Source organism: Arachis hypogaea, chromosome 3 (genome assembly GCF_003086295.3).
Source record: "Arachis hypogaea cultivar Tifrunner chromosome 3, arahy.Tifrunner.gnm2.J5K5, whole genome shotgun sequence".
Lineage (NCBI taxonomy): Eukaryota > Viridiplantae > Streptophyta > Magnoliopsida > Fabales > Fabaceae > Arachis > Arachis hypogaea.
In genome coordinates this window covers 132918637-132932548 of record NC_092038.1, presented here as the reverse complement: position 1 = coordinate 132932548, position 13912 = coordinate 132918637, and the positions used below count along the sequence as shown (strand labels likewise).

The following is a 13912-nucleotide window of genomic DNA, read 5'->3' as shown; positions in this document are numbered from 1 at the left end:
AATTGAAATGAAAAAAAATAAAAGAGGGAGAAAAAAGAAAAGGAAAGGAAGAGGGAGGTGACGGCGAAGAAGAGGGCGGCCTTCTACTACGAGTAGATGTCAGAGTTGCTTCATCAGGGGGATGGCAACAGGTCGGAGTCGGGCGCTTAGATTGCGCAGGATAACGAGGTGCTCGAAATTCCGTTCGTTGTGGTGGTTGTCATCGTCGCCGGCGATGAGGTCCGGAGAACGTGCGACACTTAGTCGACGGAATTCGGGGCTCCCTTCGCTGAAGGTGCTGCATGTTGGGAATAGGTTTTTGTTTGGGTGCCATGAGTATATAGTGATGCTTTTTGATGGGTGCTCTGTTCTTGAGAAATTGGTGTTGGAATCAACCTATAGCGATGCATGTGGAGGATTGGTTTGTGCCCAGAAAAATTCGATTTGAATTTGAATCATTTGGTGAAATTAATTACAATTATTACCTTGTTATTAGCTTAATAATAATGTTTTTGACATTTATGATTTTTATATGATGTTGTATGTTGTAGGAATTTGACAAGAGTCATGGAAGTGGGTGGCAATGCATTGTAGGAATAGATTTTGGTTCTTATGTGACGCATTGTTATAGATGTTTCATCTATTTGGGAATTGGAAGTTTGGCCCTTTTGCTTTTAAAGCGCTCTGCTGGTCCTGAGGCACAAAAAAATCACTTCTCAACATAAGAGACAGCAAAACCATAATAACTTTCTTTTATTACTTCTATTTTTAATTTTTATATTGTTTTTTGGTTAGTAGTTTTATAAATTTCTTTTCTAATGTGTTGTTAAAGATTTTAGAGATGAAAATTCTTGTAATAGTTTACTAAAATCATCCGTTAGCCAAATTTAGATATATTATTTGTACTCCAAGAGATCTAGACTTGTGTATGTTTAGCAGTAAGAATGATTTTAAAATCATAGATATGGTGGTTATGGTGGAAGTGGTGATGGTTATGGTGGCAGAGGTGATGGTAATAAAGAAAGGGAGGATGAGATGTGTAGCAATGGTGATAATGATGGAGGTTAGTGGTAAGGGTAGGGAGGGTTTTTCCATTTTTGTTTAAGGATAAATTTGTCCAAAAAATATTGTTTATGGACAAAAAGACAATTTTATAACGTTTTGTAACGTTGAGGATGATTTTAATAACAAAAAAAAGTCGGGGATGATTTTGATTATAGCCTCAGACCTTAGGGATGAAAAAAATACTTAACCCTTTTAGAAATTTTAATTTCATCCATGACGCTTGATATATATGACCATTTTTATTCGGTTTGAAAAATTGTTTGCCCATCAGCACATAGAGAATATAATATAGATGGGTGTTAGGGGCCAACAATTTTTGTGATTTGTAGCCATCAAGTAGCCATCAATGATGATTCTAATGGTGTGAGATTGATGTGAGATTTCATCCAATAGCTCACTTTTCTTTGCTGATTACATGTTGGCCAAAATTTAATAAAGCTGCTGACCCCTAAACTTTTCCTATAATATATTTATTATGTATTTCAGCGTACATTATGGAACTTGGTTTCATGAACTTCACTTTATAGTATACATCCATCAATCCATACATGTATGTATTAATTAAGAATCTTCATCATGGATTATTTCTGATTAATTAATTAACGTAATGAAATTATGGCATAGTTGATCTTAATCTAGTTAGTGTATGTGATTACAAGAAAAAGGTTGAGATTGTTGAATTTAGTGTCAGACATTAACGGCGAATTTTCTGTCGGATTTATCGTCAAATTTGGCAGTAAATTCATCACCTTAAAATATTACCGTCGAAACAACAATTCCGAGGGTAACATTGACAGTAAATTCATCACCTGAAGTTGCACTCAAACCTTATAGTAGTCCCTTAATTTAAAAGTTACCCGTATTCATCTCTGAAGTTGCATTCCGGGACTCAGACTTGTCCTTCCGGCACATTCTGTCCATCTAGCGCTACCAGAAAGCTGAGTTGGCATCCTTCGTGACACGTGGGCATTACTACGGCTAGCTGCTGTGGCAGAGTAAACTGTCCCGAATCAATTTGTTCCCTTAATTCAACTTAAAACCCTAATCCCCAATTTTGAAGCCCAAAGTGCTCACTCTCTTCTTTTCTCTTCGGTTTTCTGTTCTTGTCTTCTCCATCTTTGAAGCCCGACGGTTATGGCAAGCGCAAGCAATGCAGCTGGGAGCTCGAACAATCCACGATCATTTGGAAGCATCATGAGGAGAATGAATAGAAATAGAGAATCGCGTTTGCCAGAATGGTGTGGTTGCGGGTCGAGACCAGTGCTGCGGTGGTCAGGGACAGATTCTAATCGAAGGAGACCGTTCTTGGGTTGCCCAAACTACAATGTAAGTATTATTGTTGTTGATTGCTGTATTTATGGATATAAAATTTGTTGATTCAATTTTCTTGGCTGTGCAGACTGTAGGTAAGAAATGGTATGGATTGTTTTTGTGGGTTGATAAAGATTTGGAAGAAGATGTCATATCATGTGATGATAGAACAAGACATTCAGTTGATAATGAAGAGTGAAAGATGAAGATTGCTTGGAAATTTGGTAGATTAGAGGCTGAAATTATGGTTCTAAAAATGGGGGGATTTGATGTTTGTGTTCATGCTGCTGATTGTAGTTGGTGTTCTTGTGTTAAAGTTGGATAGACAATATGGTCAACTGTATCTAGCAAAAAATAAATGACATACATGTTATATGCATATGTTGTTCATGTACTTGTTCCTGTCCTTTTGTTTGAAAGAAATGCAAATTAAAGTGTTTGATTGTATGCATACTTCTGTTCCTGCACTTCTGTTCAATGAAATGGAAATGGAAATGGACAGGGTTTGAATTACTCTTAATTATGTAACAAAGGACAAAATATAGCCAAAAAGCTGACAAAACTCAATTCAAGAAAGTCATAATTCATATTGGTAATGTTTCATCCAAAAAAGGCCTTATAGAGCCAAAACACCAAGTATATCAAAGTTGTTAACATATTGACCTCATAAGTTTCAAATACTAAAATCCCCAACAATAGGACAACGTTTAAGAAAGCATACATGGTAAAAAACTTTAGTAAAATAGATACACAAAGACACCATGTGTCCCTAAACACAATCATCCTAATCTTTATTTTTTGTGTCTGGGTGCCTTGAATCCAGGGTTGGGCACAAACTTCATAAACTTTGCAAGCCTAGTAGCAATCCCCTGTGTTGCAACTTTCATAGAGTTAGGTGGGGAATTCCTTGCTGGTTGACTGCTTCCTGGTGGGGTAGTAGCAGGTGGGGTGATTGCTGGTGGATTGCTACTCCTTGAAGTTATTTTTTCATGATGCTTGGAGAACTTTTTTTTAAAGGGAGCTTTGGTGGCCTAACCGGCGAGGGTAAAACCTATCAGCGAAAACATGTAAGATAGTTAGTAAACTAGGTAAGGATATGAATATAATAAATTCAAAGTCATCTAAGTTTGTGAACCTGTTGAGAGTCATCAGTTGCTGACAAAGGTGGTTCACTTAGGTCAAGATTGATTTCAGTTGGGGCTTGTGGGACAGGGGCAGCAGAGTTGGCCTGACCTTCACCACCATTAGCAGCAGTGGGTTGTGCAGCGGCAACCTCTGCAGCTGCAACAGCCTCTTCATCAGCAGCTCTCTTTGGACAGTTTCTTTCTATGTGTCCTGCTTCGCCACAATAACGACATCGACCTTTTTTATAAATTCTTTTCATCTTGGTCTTCTGCTTTTTACTCCCACTTGGCTCCTCATCTGCATCCTTTCTTCTTTTTTTCTTAAGTGGTCCTGGCTTGTTTCTAAATTTTGGCGCTTGTGGTATGTTATATGGTGACTTTTTCCATAGTGCTTGACCTGGAATTGGATTGATATGGAAGGCATATGTGTTATTATATGCTTCCATGGTCAACCACTCATGACAAAACTCCTTCGGTCTCTTACCAGCCCTTACCAGTGCAGCACACGCATGCATATATGGCATCCCTAAACAGCAGTAAGCTAACAACAAAGGCTGATAATGATAATAAGATTAAAACAAAGAATTTAAAAAATATTACCACTCAATTGCCAGAAATCACATGTGCAGAGCCTCTTTCCCAAGTCCACAACCATGTTGGTTGGCCACCCATGAACTTCGAACTTCTCATAGTCTGCGTCACCAGACTACATCGGGACCCAATTTTTTATTCCTTCTGTATCTTTTCTAACCTGTTGCGCTGTATAGGAGGTAGAATTCCAGTCTTTGAATTAAGCTTGACCTTGTTCCTAGCTATCGACCTCATTGCATACATCTTGACTTCTTCCAAGAGCGTGATAATAGGCTTAGCTCTAGTATCCTTGATCCTGGAGTTGAAGACTTCACACGCATTGTTGCAGATGTTGTCTATTTTAAGTGCATTACTGAAGAATGCCCGGCTCCAAGAGTCTCTAGGCCACTTGTTCAAATGCTCACAGGCCTCCTTATTAACCCTCTCAATCTTTTTTATGATTTCAAGGAATCCATCTTGGCTAGTACACCTTGCACAATCCCACAGTAACCCTCTAAGCTGGAGATCCTTCCATTACTTATTAAAGTTCTTCCACGAATGCCAAACACAGAATCTGTGATGGATATCTGAAAAAACCTCCTTAACTGCATTTATAAGGCCCTATTTGAGGTAAAAAAAAAGTTTTTAGACACTTGTTTTCGAGTACCAAAATAGTCCCTACACTTTTATAAGTGACATCAAACTAGTCCCTAAACTTATGTAAGTGACATCAAACTAGTCCCTAAACAGCACTGTTACATACAAACAGGACATTATGCAGCATGTATAAACATCAGCCCAGGACATTATTTAGCATGTATAAACAGCAGCCCAGTTTATAAACGACGTGTTCAAGCACAACCTATGGTAACAACTAATAAGTAACAATAGATTCACACTTGATAAGTAATAACTAATAAGTAACAACCAATAAAGACAACAAATATTGCATACCTTCTGCATATCTAAGATAAAACACAGCTTGTTCTTCTTATAATCCCCCAAGTCTTGATGAAGTAATTCCAAGAACCACCTCCAGTTCTCAATGTTCTCAACAAGGACAATTGCATAGGCAATCACATATATATGGTTGTTTGCATCTTGGCCAATAGCAGACGGGATCTGACCACCATGTCGTGTCTTCTGAAAAGCTCCATCCAAGCCTATGAGGGGTCTACAACCAGCCAGAAATCCTTTTTTACATCCCTCCAAACAAACATACATCTTCTCAAATATTGGATCATCATCAGGGTTGGGCTGAGGTATAACATCAACTGTGACAGTGGAGTCTGGATTGCTCTTTAGCAGTGTTAGCCCATAATCCCTCGCCATGCTATATTGGGCAGCAGCATCACCGTACATAATAGATCTAGCATCTCCTAAGGCCCTGGTCAGTGAAGACTTGTTTAAATCTAAATCACATTTTGTCTTAAAATATTGTGCAGCCTTGAAGTGTCTCAAATTCGGATATTTTCTTAGCTTCTTCACCAATTTGCACGCTAGCCACTTCCTATTAGCTAGTATGTTTTTGGTCTCTCTTGCACAGGTGTGGTCATCTATGAACATCTTGATCTGCCAGCAATTGTTCTCAGTATTATTAGAAGCATACAAAAGCTAGCCACAGCTCTCATCCTTACCCACAGCTCTCATCCTCACGTTATTGTTCTTAAACCAAATCCTTCTACCATCTTGTATACAATATTCATGCACATCCTCTTTGAACTCCATCTTTGTAGTGAATGTCATTCCAATCTCAAGTCTAAGCTCTCCAAACCTCCCTCCTTCTCTGAACACAGGGAAAACGTCATATGAATTAACTTCTTCTAACTCATCCTCAGAGTTCGAAGGAGTCTTCATTTCTTCCCAATGCCATGAGTCTCCACCATCAGAATCATTATAAGCTTCATCCTGCACATCATTATAAGGAGCAACTGATGATCCAAACTTAGGAATCGGTCCAAAAAAAATTTCATCATCCTCAGAATCTGAGTTTACACAAACAGGACCATCATCTTCAACCATAACAGCCTTCTTTAGTTTTGTAAATTTCTTGTCTGTCCTAGTTCTCAGTTTTACATTAGTCTTTGCTGCTCATCTATCCAGAGGCAAGTCTTCTTCACTGAACACCTCGTCACCACCAGGCCTATATGGTTCATCCTCTGCACTATCATAACTGTTATGGCTGTCTAAGGATTCATCTGAGCTAGACAAAGCAACAAAGGCTATTTTGGGTTGTTTTCCCTTACGAATTGTTCTTGCAATATTTCCAGCAGTAGCAGCTCTTGTCAGTGGCCTCCTTCCATATGATGCTGCTGCTATTTTTACATTCTTATAGCCTCTCTTTGGTACGACCTTCTTGGTTTCTTTCACTTTGGACCATGGTTTAGGAATTGCAATGGGTTGGGCCATTTTTTGGGTGGGATTTTGGGCTTGGTTTTCCTGGGTTGGGCCATTGTTTTTGGAGGTGGATTGGGCTTAGATCCAAGACTTGCAGTGGGTTAGGGGGATATTTTTTCTGGTATGTTTCGGTTACCAGCAGAAATTGAAGAAGATGGCTCCTTTGGTTTTGTTGTATTAGTAGGCTTTTTTGGTTCAGAAGTTGGAGTTCATGGTGTTGTGGTGGGAATTAGTTCGATTGTGGCATTGGTGGTGGGGTTTGAGGTGGGAAAAATGGTTAGTATTGACGTATGAGCATCTTTTCTATCTTTTCATAATGAATTTGCATTCAAATTGTTAAATTTAATCAAGATTTAATTATCTTTTAGCCACTATGAATGCTACTTTGAGTTGTGTTAAATTCTATTTATTTCAGGTAGCATTCGGATAGATTTGATGGAGTTTCTGTAGAAGAAGAAGAAGAAAGTAGATGATGCTGTCAACCTTGACCTCCTTGCACTCAAACAATAATAACTTGAGCTACAGAGATCCAATTTCCATGATTTTAGCGGCACTGGAAAGCCAACTTTCAGAGCTTTCCAACGATATATAATAGTCTACACCTTTCATATAAAATTACTGCCTTGGTGGCGCCAAACTTGAGAAATCCCAAGTTTGGCGCCATCACTATAAAGCTCCTTTTTTGCGCTGCCTTGGTGGCCAAGATGAAGAAAGAGCAACAATTACAAGCGGGTTGAGTGGCGCCAGGTTTAACAAATTCATGTGGTCCTACTTCTTCAAGAAGCCAGCACACAATCTTTTATTAATTTTGATTAAACTTTATTTTAATTACAAATAGGAAAAGATATTATTTAGGTTAGAAAATATATTTTACATTAATTAGGATTAGATATAAAAGGGAAAAAAATCAGCCCTTCAGGCTATTCTCATCTCTTCTCTTCTACCTCATTCCGTACTTTACATTTTTTTCAGAATCCTTGTTTTTTTTCTCTGAACCATGAGCAACTAAACCTCCACTGTTAAGGTTAGGAGCTCTGTCTATTGTATGGATTGATTCTATTATTTTTCTATTTTAATTCATGTACTGATTTCACTTTCAAGAATTATTTTTGTTCTTTATCTTATGAATCTGTGTGGAACGGAAGTATGACCATTGTTCTAATTGAGTTCTTGTATAACTTGGAAATGCTCTTTACTTGAACAACAGCTTGAAAATAATTTCTCCTAAATTTTTAATTATCTGGACTTAACAAAATACATGACATATAATCCTCTTATATTAATTAGGATTTTTGTGGCACATAAACTAGATTTGAACTTAAACCTCTAATTGGAATCAAGTGACCAAGGAATTGGCAGTTGATAATGGTTAGAGGAGACTAAAAAGGTTTAACGAATTAGGGTTTAGTCACATATAGTTTGCCATGAATTGAATCTTGCATGATTAAAATAGTTAGTAAGAAAAGTCAATCCGGAAGATAGATATCTCTGAAGTCTTAACTGTTTTTTCCATATATATTTCACCTCAATTTACTGCTTGCTGTCTGATTTTCTGAATTTACTGTTAATGCTTTTGAACTCTCAAAACACCATTTTCTGTTTGTCTAACTAAGTAATTCATCCAATCATTGCTGCTTAGGCCATCAATCCTCGTGAGATCGACCCTCACTCACCTGAGGTATTACTTGGTACGACCTGGTGCACTTGCTGATTAGTTTGTGGGTTATAAATTTCGCACCAAGTTTTTGGCACCATCAGCTCCTTGCCTTTAGATGCCACTGGTTCTGCTTCCTCAATATATACAGGTTCAGATACTCCATATTCGTAGTACACATGAATAACCCCCTTGTTCTCCTGAGCCAGGTAACACATCTCTATGAGCTCCTTATCATTTGTTATTACTCTTAAACCAGTTTACAAAGGTCTATGAGGCACCAGCCACTAAGTTTGACTAACCTTGTCATACCCAATATTCTTGTGATAGTCTCGGAAGAAAAATACATCCAATGTGTCTGTATCAACGTCCGACAACTCACAAATCCCTCCACCGTTGTAAGACATACTTTCATCAGCCTCTGTGATAAACGACTCTCCATGGTAAAATATGATGGTAATCAACGGATCACCCATCTGCAATTTAAAAAAAAAATCATTGATCAGAGTCATGTTCTGAAACACATTAATAATTTGGAAACTCCATAACTAACTGCAGTAAACCCTAACACATAAAGAACAAGTTTTCATATCAACAAAACACAAGAAACACTCCCAGTTTATAATTTTGTTGGCCAAACCACTAAGAAACCTAGTTTTGATCAAACCCTAACATAAAGCTAGGGTTGGAAACAGGCCAGGACAGGCCAGGCTTTGCTCTTAACAGGCTTGACCTGTCATACAGTTGATTGGCCTGAGCCTGGCCTGCAGCCTGTTATAGGCTCTTTATAATGTACTAGGCCTGGCCTGTTATTCAGTCTGGCCTGGCCTGAAGCCTGTTAAAAGGCCTGATAATTTTTTTTACAAAAATAAAAATATTATTTAAAAAATTTATTTTTTAATAAAAATTGTTATATATAATATGTCATATATTTAATATTTATAAAAAATTTTAAACTTCTAACATATTTAAAATATACAAAAATATTTATAATAAAATATAATAAATTTAAAATATCTCATAATTTTATTAATAATAAATAATTATTTATATATTTAATTATATTTTAATAGGCCCAGGCAGGCCTGACAGGCCTATAAGGCTAATTAGTAAGCATGGGCCTGGCCTATTAATGTATTAAGGCTTTTAAAAGAGCCTGGGCCTGTACCTATTTTATAACAGGCCAGGCCAGGCCAGGTCAAACACAGGTCAGGCTGCAGGCCCCTGGCAGGCCGCCTGACCTTTTTCCACCCCTACACAAAGCACAAAACAGAGACGTTCATTCCCACAGATTACAATCGAAAAAGATGGACTAAACTTTTTTTAATATTAAATTAACAACAATATCAAAAAATAGAGAAATAACATATTTTTTCATTTTTGCCTTACTTGTTTCAGAGAAACCAGGCTTCATAACTCTGTGTATGAAGGAGATGACAAAAGCAATGCTCTAGAGCCTAAGTTTTCGATTAAAATCGGTGCGGTTAATCCAATCACACAGGCACCATTGGTGAGTGTATCGGAGAAAAAGAAACCTTAGTTTGTGTTGTGTTTGTTTTGTGTTTTGAGATGGGGGAGACAATACGTTAGTGTAACGTTGAGGGAGGGAGGTTTTCAGCGTGAAACGATGTTGTTTCATGTCATTTTGGCACCACAGCCAATATGGCATCATTTCTGTAATGCCCACGTGTCACGAAGGATGCCAACTCAGCTTTCCGGTAGCGCCAGATGGACAGAATGTGCCAGAAGGACAAGTCTGAGTTCCGGAGTGCAACTTCATGGATGAATATGTGTAACTTTTAAGTTCAGGGACTACCCTAAGGCTCGAGTGCAACTTTAGGAACTACATTTAGGCTTATCTTATCAATACATACATGTATTTATTAATTAAGAATCTTCATCATGGATTATTTCTGATTAATTAATTAACGTAATGAAATTATGCGTAGTTGATCTTAATCTAGTTAGTGTATGTGATTACAAGAAAAACGTTGAGTATTGTTGGATTTAGCGTCGGACATTAACGACGAATTTTCTGTCAGATTTACCGTTGAATTTGGCAGTAAATTCATCACCTTAAAATATTACCGTCGAAACAGCAATTCCAACGGCAACGTTGATGGTAATATTTAGAGAGAAAAAAAAAACTTGACGTATTTACTACTGTTGGACTTATCGGTAGGTAGATCCGATGGTAACGTTGTTTAGTAAAACGTTGCATTTTTATCACACAGAAAATGTTACTGTCAGATCAATCTGACAAAAAATTTGACGGTAAATTTGGGGCTAAATTCAAATGCAAAGTCCTTTTCCCTCAATTGTCCGACGCCGTTCTCTCTCTTCTCTCTCTCTCTCTCTCTCTCTCTCTCTCTCTCTCTCTCTCTCATATCTGCTCACACCTCTGAAAACAACAATCACCGTGGTTATTGTCGAAGCTTTCCGCCACCGCGCCTAGAGCACCCGTTGTTACCGCTACTGCACGTGCTCATCGAATCTGCTGTTGCTGTCTCTGTCGCATCCTCCGCCGCAGTTGCTGCTCACGTCGTTCTCACGGCTGCCTCTGTCACCACGATATTAAAGAGAGACCGCAGCCATTATCATCATATTGGTTTGTTGGTATAGTTATTATATTTTTTTATATTATTTTGAGTTTAACATTTTGTCAAGATTGTTATTAAATTAGTGGTTAAATTTGTTTAATAAAGTATGTTATTAGGAATTGTTGTGTTAATTTAATGTAAGTAAAAGATAAATTTGTCATGTCTCTTGTTGGTTTGGTTGAAATAAGAATATTAGATTTTAATTAATTAGAATAATGAGTTTTACCTATTCTTTTAAATTATTTTTCGAATTAGTTTGAACTTGTGAATTTAATAAGTAATCCTTTTTATTAGGACGATGTTATTTCCACTGAGCTCAGTTGGAGTTTCCTTCTTTTTTTGTCGCAATAATATTTCAGGTCGATTTTCTATCTCTAAATACAATAAATTGTTTAAATTTTATGTTGGACTTGCTTTTCTTAGGATAGAGTTTTGGGACGGAAGTGAGAGAAGGTCGCATAGTGACGCCTTCTCAAAACCCTTGTTTGCTGAAAAATTATGGAGTTATAAGAGGTTGCGCACTAGAACGGTTAGGATGTGATATTTTATTAAATGCCTGTATGTTATTGATTTATGCCTACAGCTATTTCCTATATGAAAATTGTTGTATTGGTTCGATGGATGTCGCTGAATTAAGGAGAAGTTCTGTTGAATTATCGTTTAAATTGTTTAAAATGTGTTTGGTTTGCAGAACATGATAACTGTATTCGGTGGGAGATTCTAATTATAGGGGACACTCTGCCGAAATTTCTAAAAAAAATTAGTAATTTATATTGTTCGTTGAATTTTAGGGTGTGTGTTTCGATATGATTCTTAGTTGTCATCTATAGATGTATGAGAGGGATAACAATGGCCGAGGGGTTTGAAACCCGAAATCTTTGAGGGGATTAACATGTTTGTCGTGCATATTTTAAGCATGGAACCGTTTATGTTTGAAGGGATTTCTAGATATGCGTGTCAAAAGTGTCGGCTGACTAAGTGATTAGGACCTACGGATATAATGCTTCACCTCTATCATAATGAGTTTAAGGATGGGTATTGGATGTAGATGGAACACGGAGAAGTGGATGAGTAGGAAATTAACCGGTCTGCCTCTAATTTGAATAGGTCCAGTTGTCAATCAACGAGGGTTCGGGTGATGAGAGACCTAAACATGGATGAAATGACTTGGGAGGCTAACCAAGAGAGATACAACAAGTGTGATGGAATTGGACGAGGTTGAAGAAGAGCCTAACCTGGAAGCGAAGAGATTTTATCATCTGCTAGAAGCTGCTGCGAAACCTTTGTGCGATAGATTCGTTCATTCGAAGTTATCTGCGTGTGTTAAAATGATAAGTATTAAGTTAGAGTCAAATCATACCTAAGAGTCTTTTGGTAAGTGAGCCACCCTTTGCAACGAATTGGTATCTATAGAGTCATCTAGCATCCTCCGAAACCACTATGAAGCAAAGAAGCTAATTTCAAAATTGGATCTAAATGCGATAAAAATTGATTGTTGTTTGAATGATTGTATGCTATACTACAAGACGGATGCAAACCTTAATAAATGCAGATTTTGTAGATCACCGAGGTTTCAAGTCGAGAGAGAACAGATTGGTAAACGTCGATTAAAGAGAATTCCACTTAACAGATGTATCACTTGCCCTTAGTCCCTAGGTTGAAATGATTGTATCCATCGATGAATTTGACCCCTCACATGACTTGGCATAGTAGCAACAAGAGAGACGATGGAATCATGACGCATTTGTCACACTGAGAAGTTTGAAAGCATTTTGATCGGGTCCATCCTATATCTGCGAGTGAGCCCAAGAATGTTAGACTAGGTTTGTGCTCTGACAAGTTCGCACCAAATTTCAATTTCGATAATACGTACTCTTATTGGCCCGTAGTCGTGACATCTTATAACCTGAGTCCCAAAATGTGCATGACAAACCCAACTCCTTCGAAAATGGTGCTTGATACTGGTGAGGCAATCTTCCTTAGGTCTATTGTTATGGATGATGATATCATTGACATTGAATTAGATGCCGACGCACTTCCACCAAAGGACGACGATCTTCAAGAAGAAGACGAGGTCGATGGCGACGAAGAAGAAGAAGATGAGTTCGATGATAATCAGGAAACTACATCGGAATAGGAGGATGGTGAACCAGAGGTAGAAGATGATGAATCGGATTAAGGTTAGTGTAAGCATAGTTCTGTAATATGTATTTTTTTAAAAACCTAATTGTATTTGTAATATATATTTTAGTAACTGTAAACATAGTTCTGTGAATGTTTAGATATTTCAGTTACCATCATTCGGTATTTGTAAGTTATATTTTTCGTACTTCACATCAAGTTTGAAGCACTATTTCAATTGTTAATTATTCCAGTACACTAGAGATGGACAGAAAAAGATAATTAAAAAAAAGTGAAAATGCTACCGTCGAAACTTTTTGATAGTAACATAATTTTAAAAAAATTTCAAAAAATATTTCCGTCGGCGTTACCGTCGGATGATCCCTTGGTAATATAGCGGGAAAACGAACGATGTGACGCTAATGTTTCCGTCAGAAATTTCTGACAGTAATATCCAATACGATCTATTTTCATACTAACTATATTCTATCACAAAATCCGACAGTAATTACTGTCAGATAAAGAAAATCTAACGATAAATATTTACCGACGAAATTTATATCGTCTGATTATTTTGGACGGTAAATCCAACGATAATTCAATTTTTTTTTTTATAATTTTCGACGACAAACTTAATATTATTCAGCGTTTTTCTCATAATATGTTTGATCATCTAAGCCAAGTTAGCTTTGTTGGTAGCACGATGCAACTACGTTAAATATAAAGAATATTTACAAATTTTTATTTATTATATTAATTTTATTAATATTAATATTTAAGCGAATGGTTAAATTTTAACCGATTTTGAGTTAATTAATTGTTAATAATTGTATATTTACATATATGATGATTGGTATGTATAATGATACATTGTACCTATTCACACAATAACATAAAGTCATAACCATTTAATGTCGTACTTGACTTTGGATTATTCATGGAACATATATATATATATATATATATATATATATATATATATATATTCTTTTCACTCAAAACAAGTTAAGTAAAAAAATTATTTGTCAAATCTTATTTTTTTCCTTTTTTTAGTTTAAGAGAGTTTAAATTTTTTTATTATTATTAATTAA

General features: G+C 36.7%; 1 protein-coding gene across 1 annotated transcript; it reads right to left on the bottom strand.

Moving 5' to 3' along the window:
• Positions 1–4205: 4205 nt before the first annotated feature.
• Positions 4206–6071, bottom strand: LOC140183623 (uncharacterized). The gene is made up of 3 exons (XM_072232086.1): positions 5706–6071; positions 5004–5621; positions 4206–4568 (listed from the first exon to the last, which is right to left on the bottom strand). Exons 1-3 carry the CDS (start codon positions 6069–6071, stop codon positions 4206–4208), a joined length of 1347 nt encoding a protein of 448 aa, XP_072088187.1.
• Positions 6072–13912: the final 7841 nt, after the last annotated feature.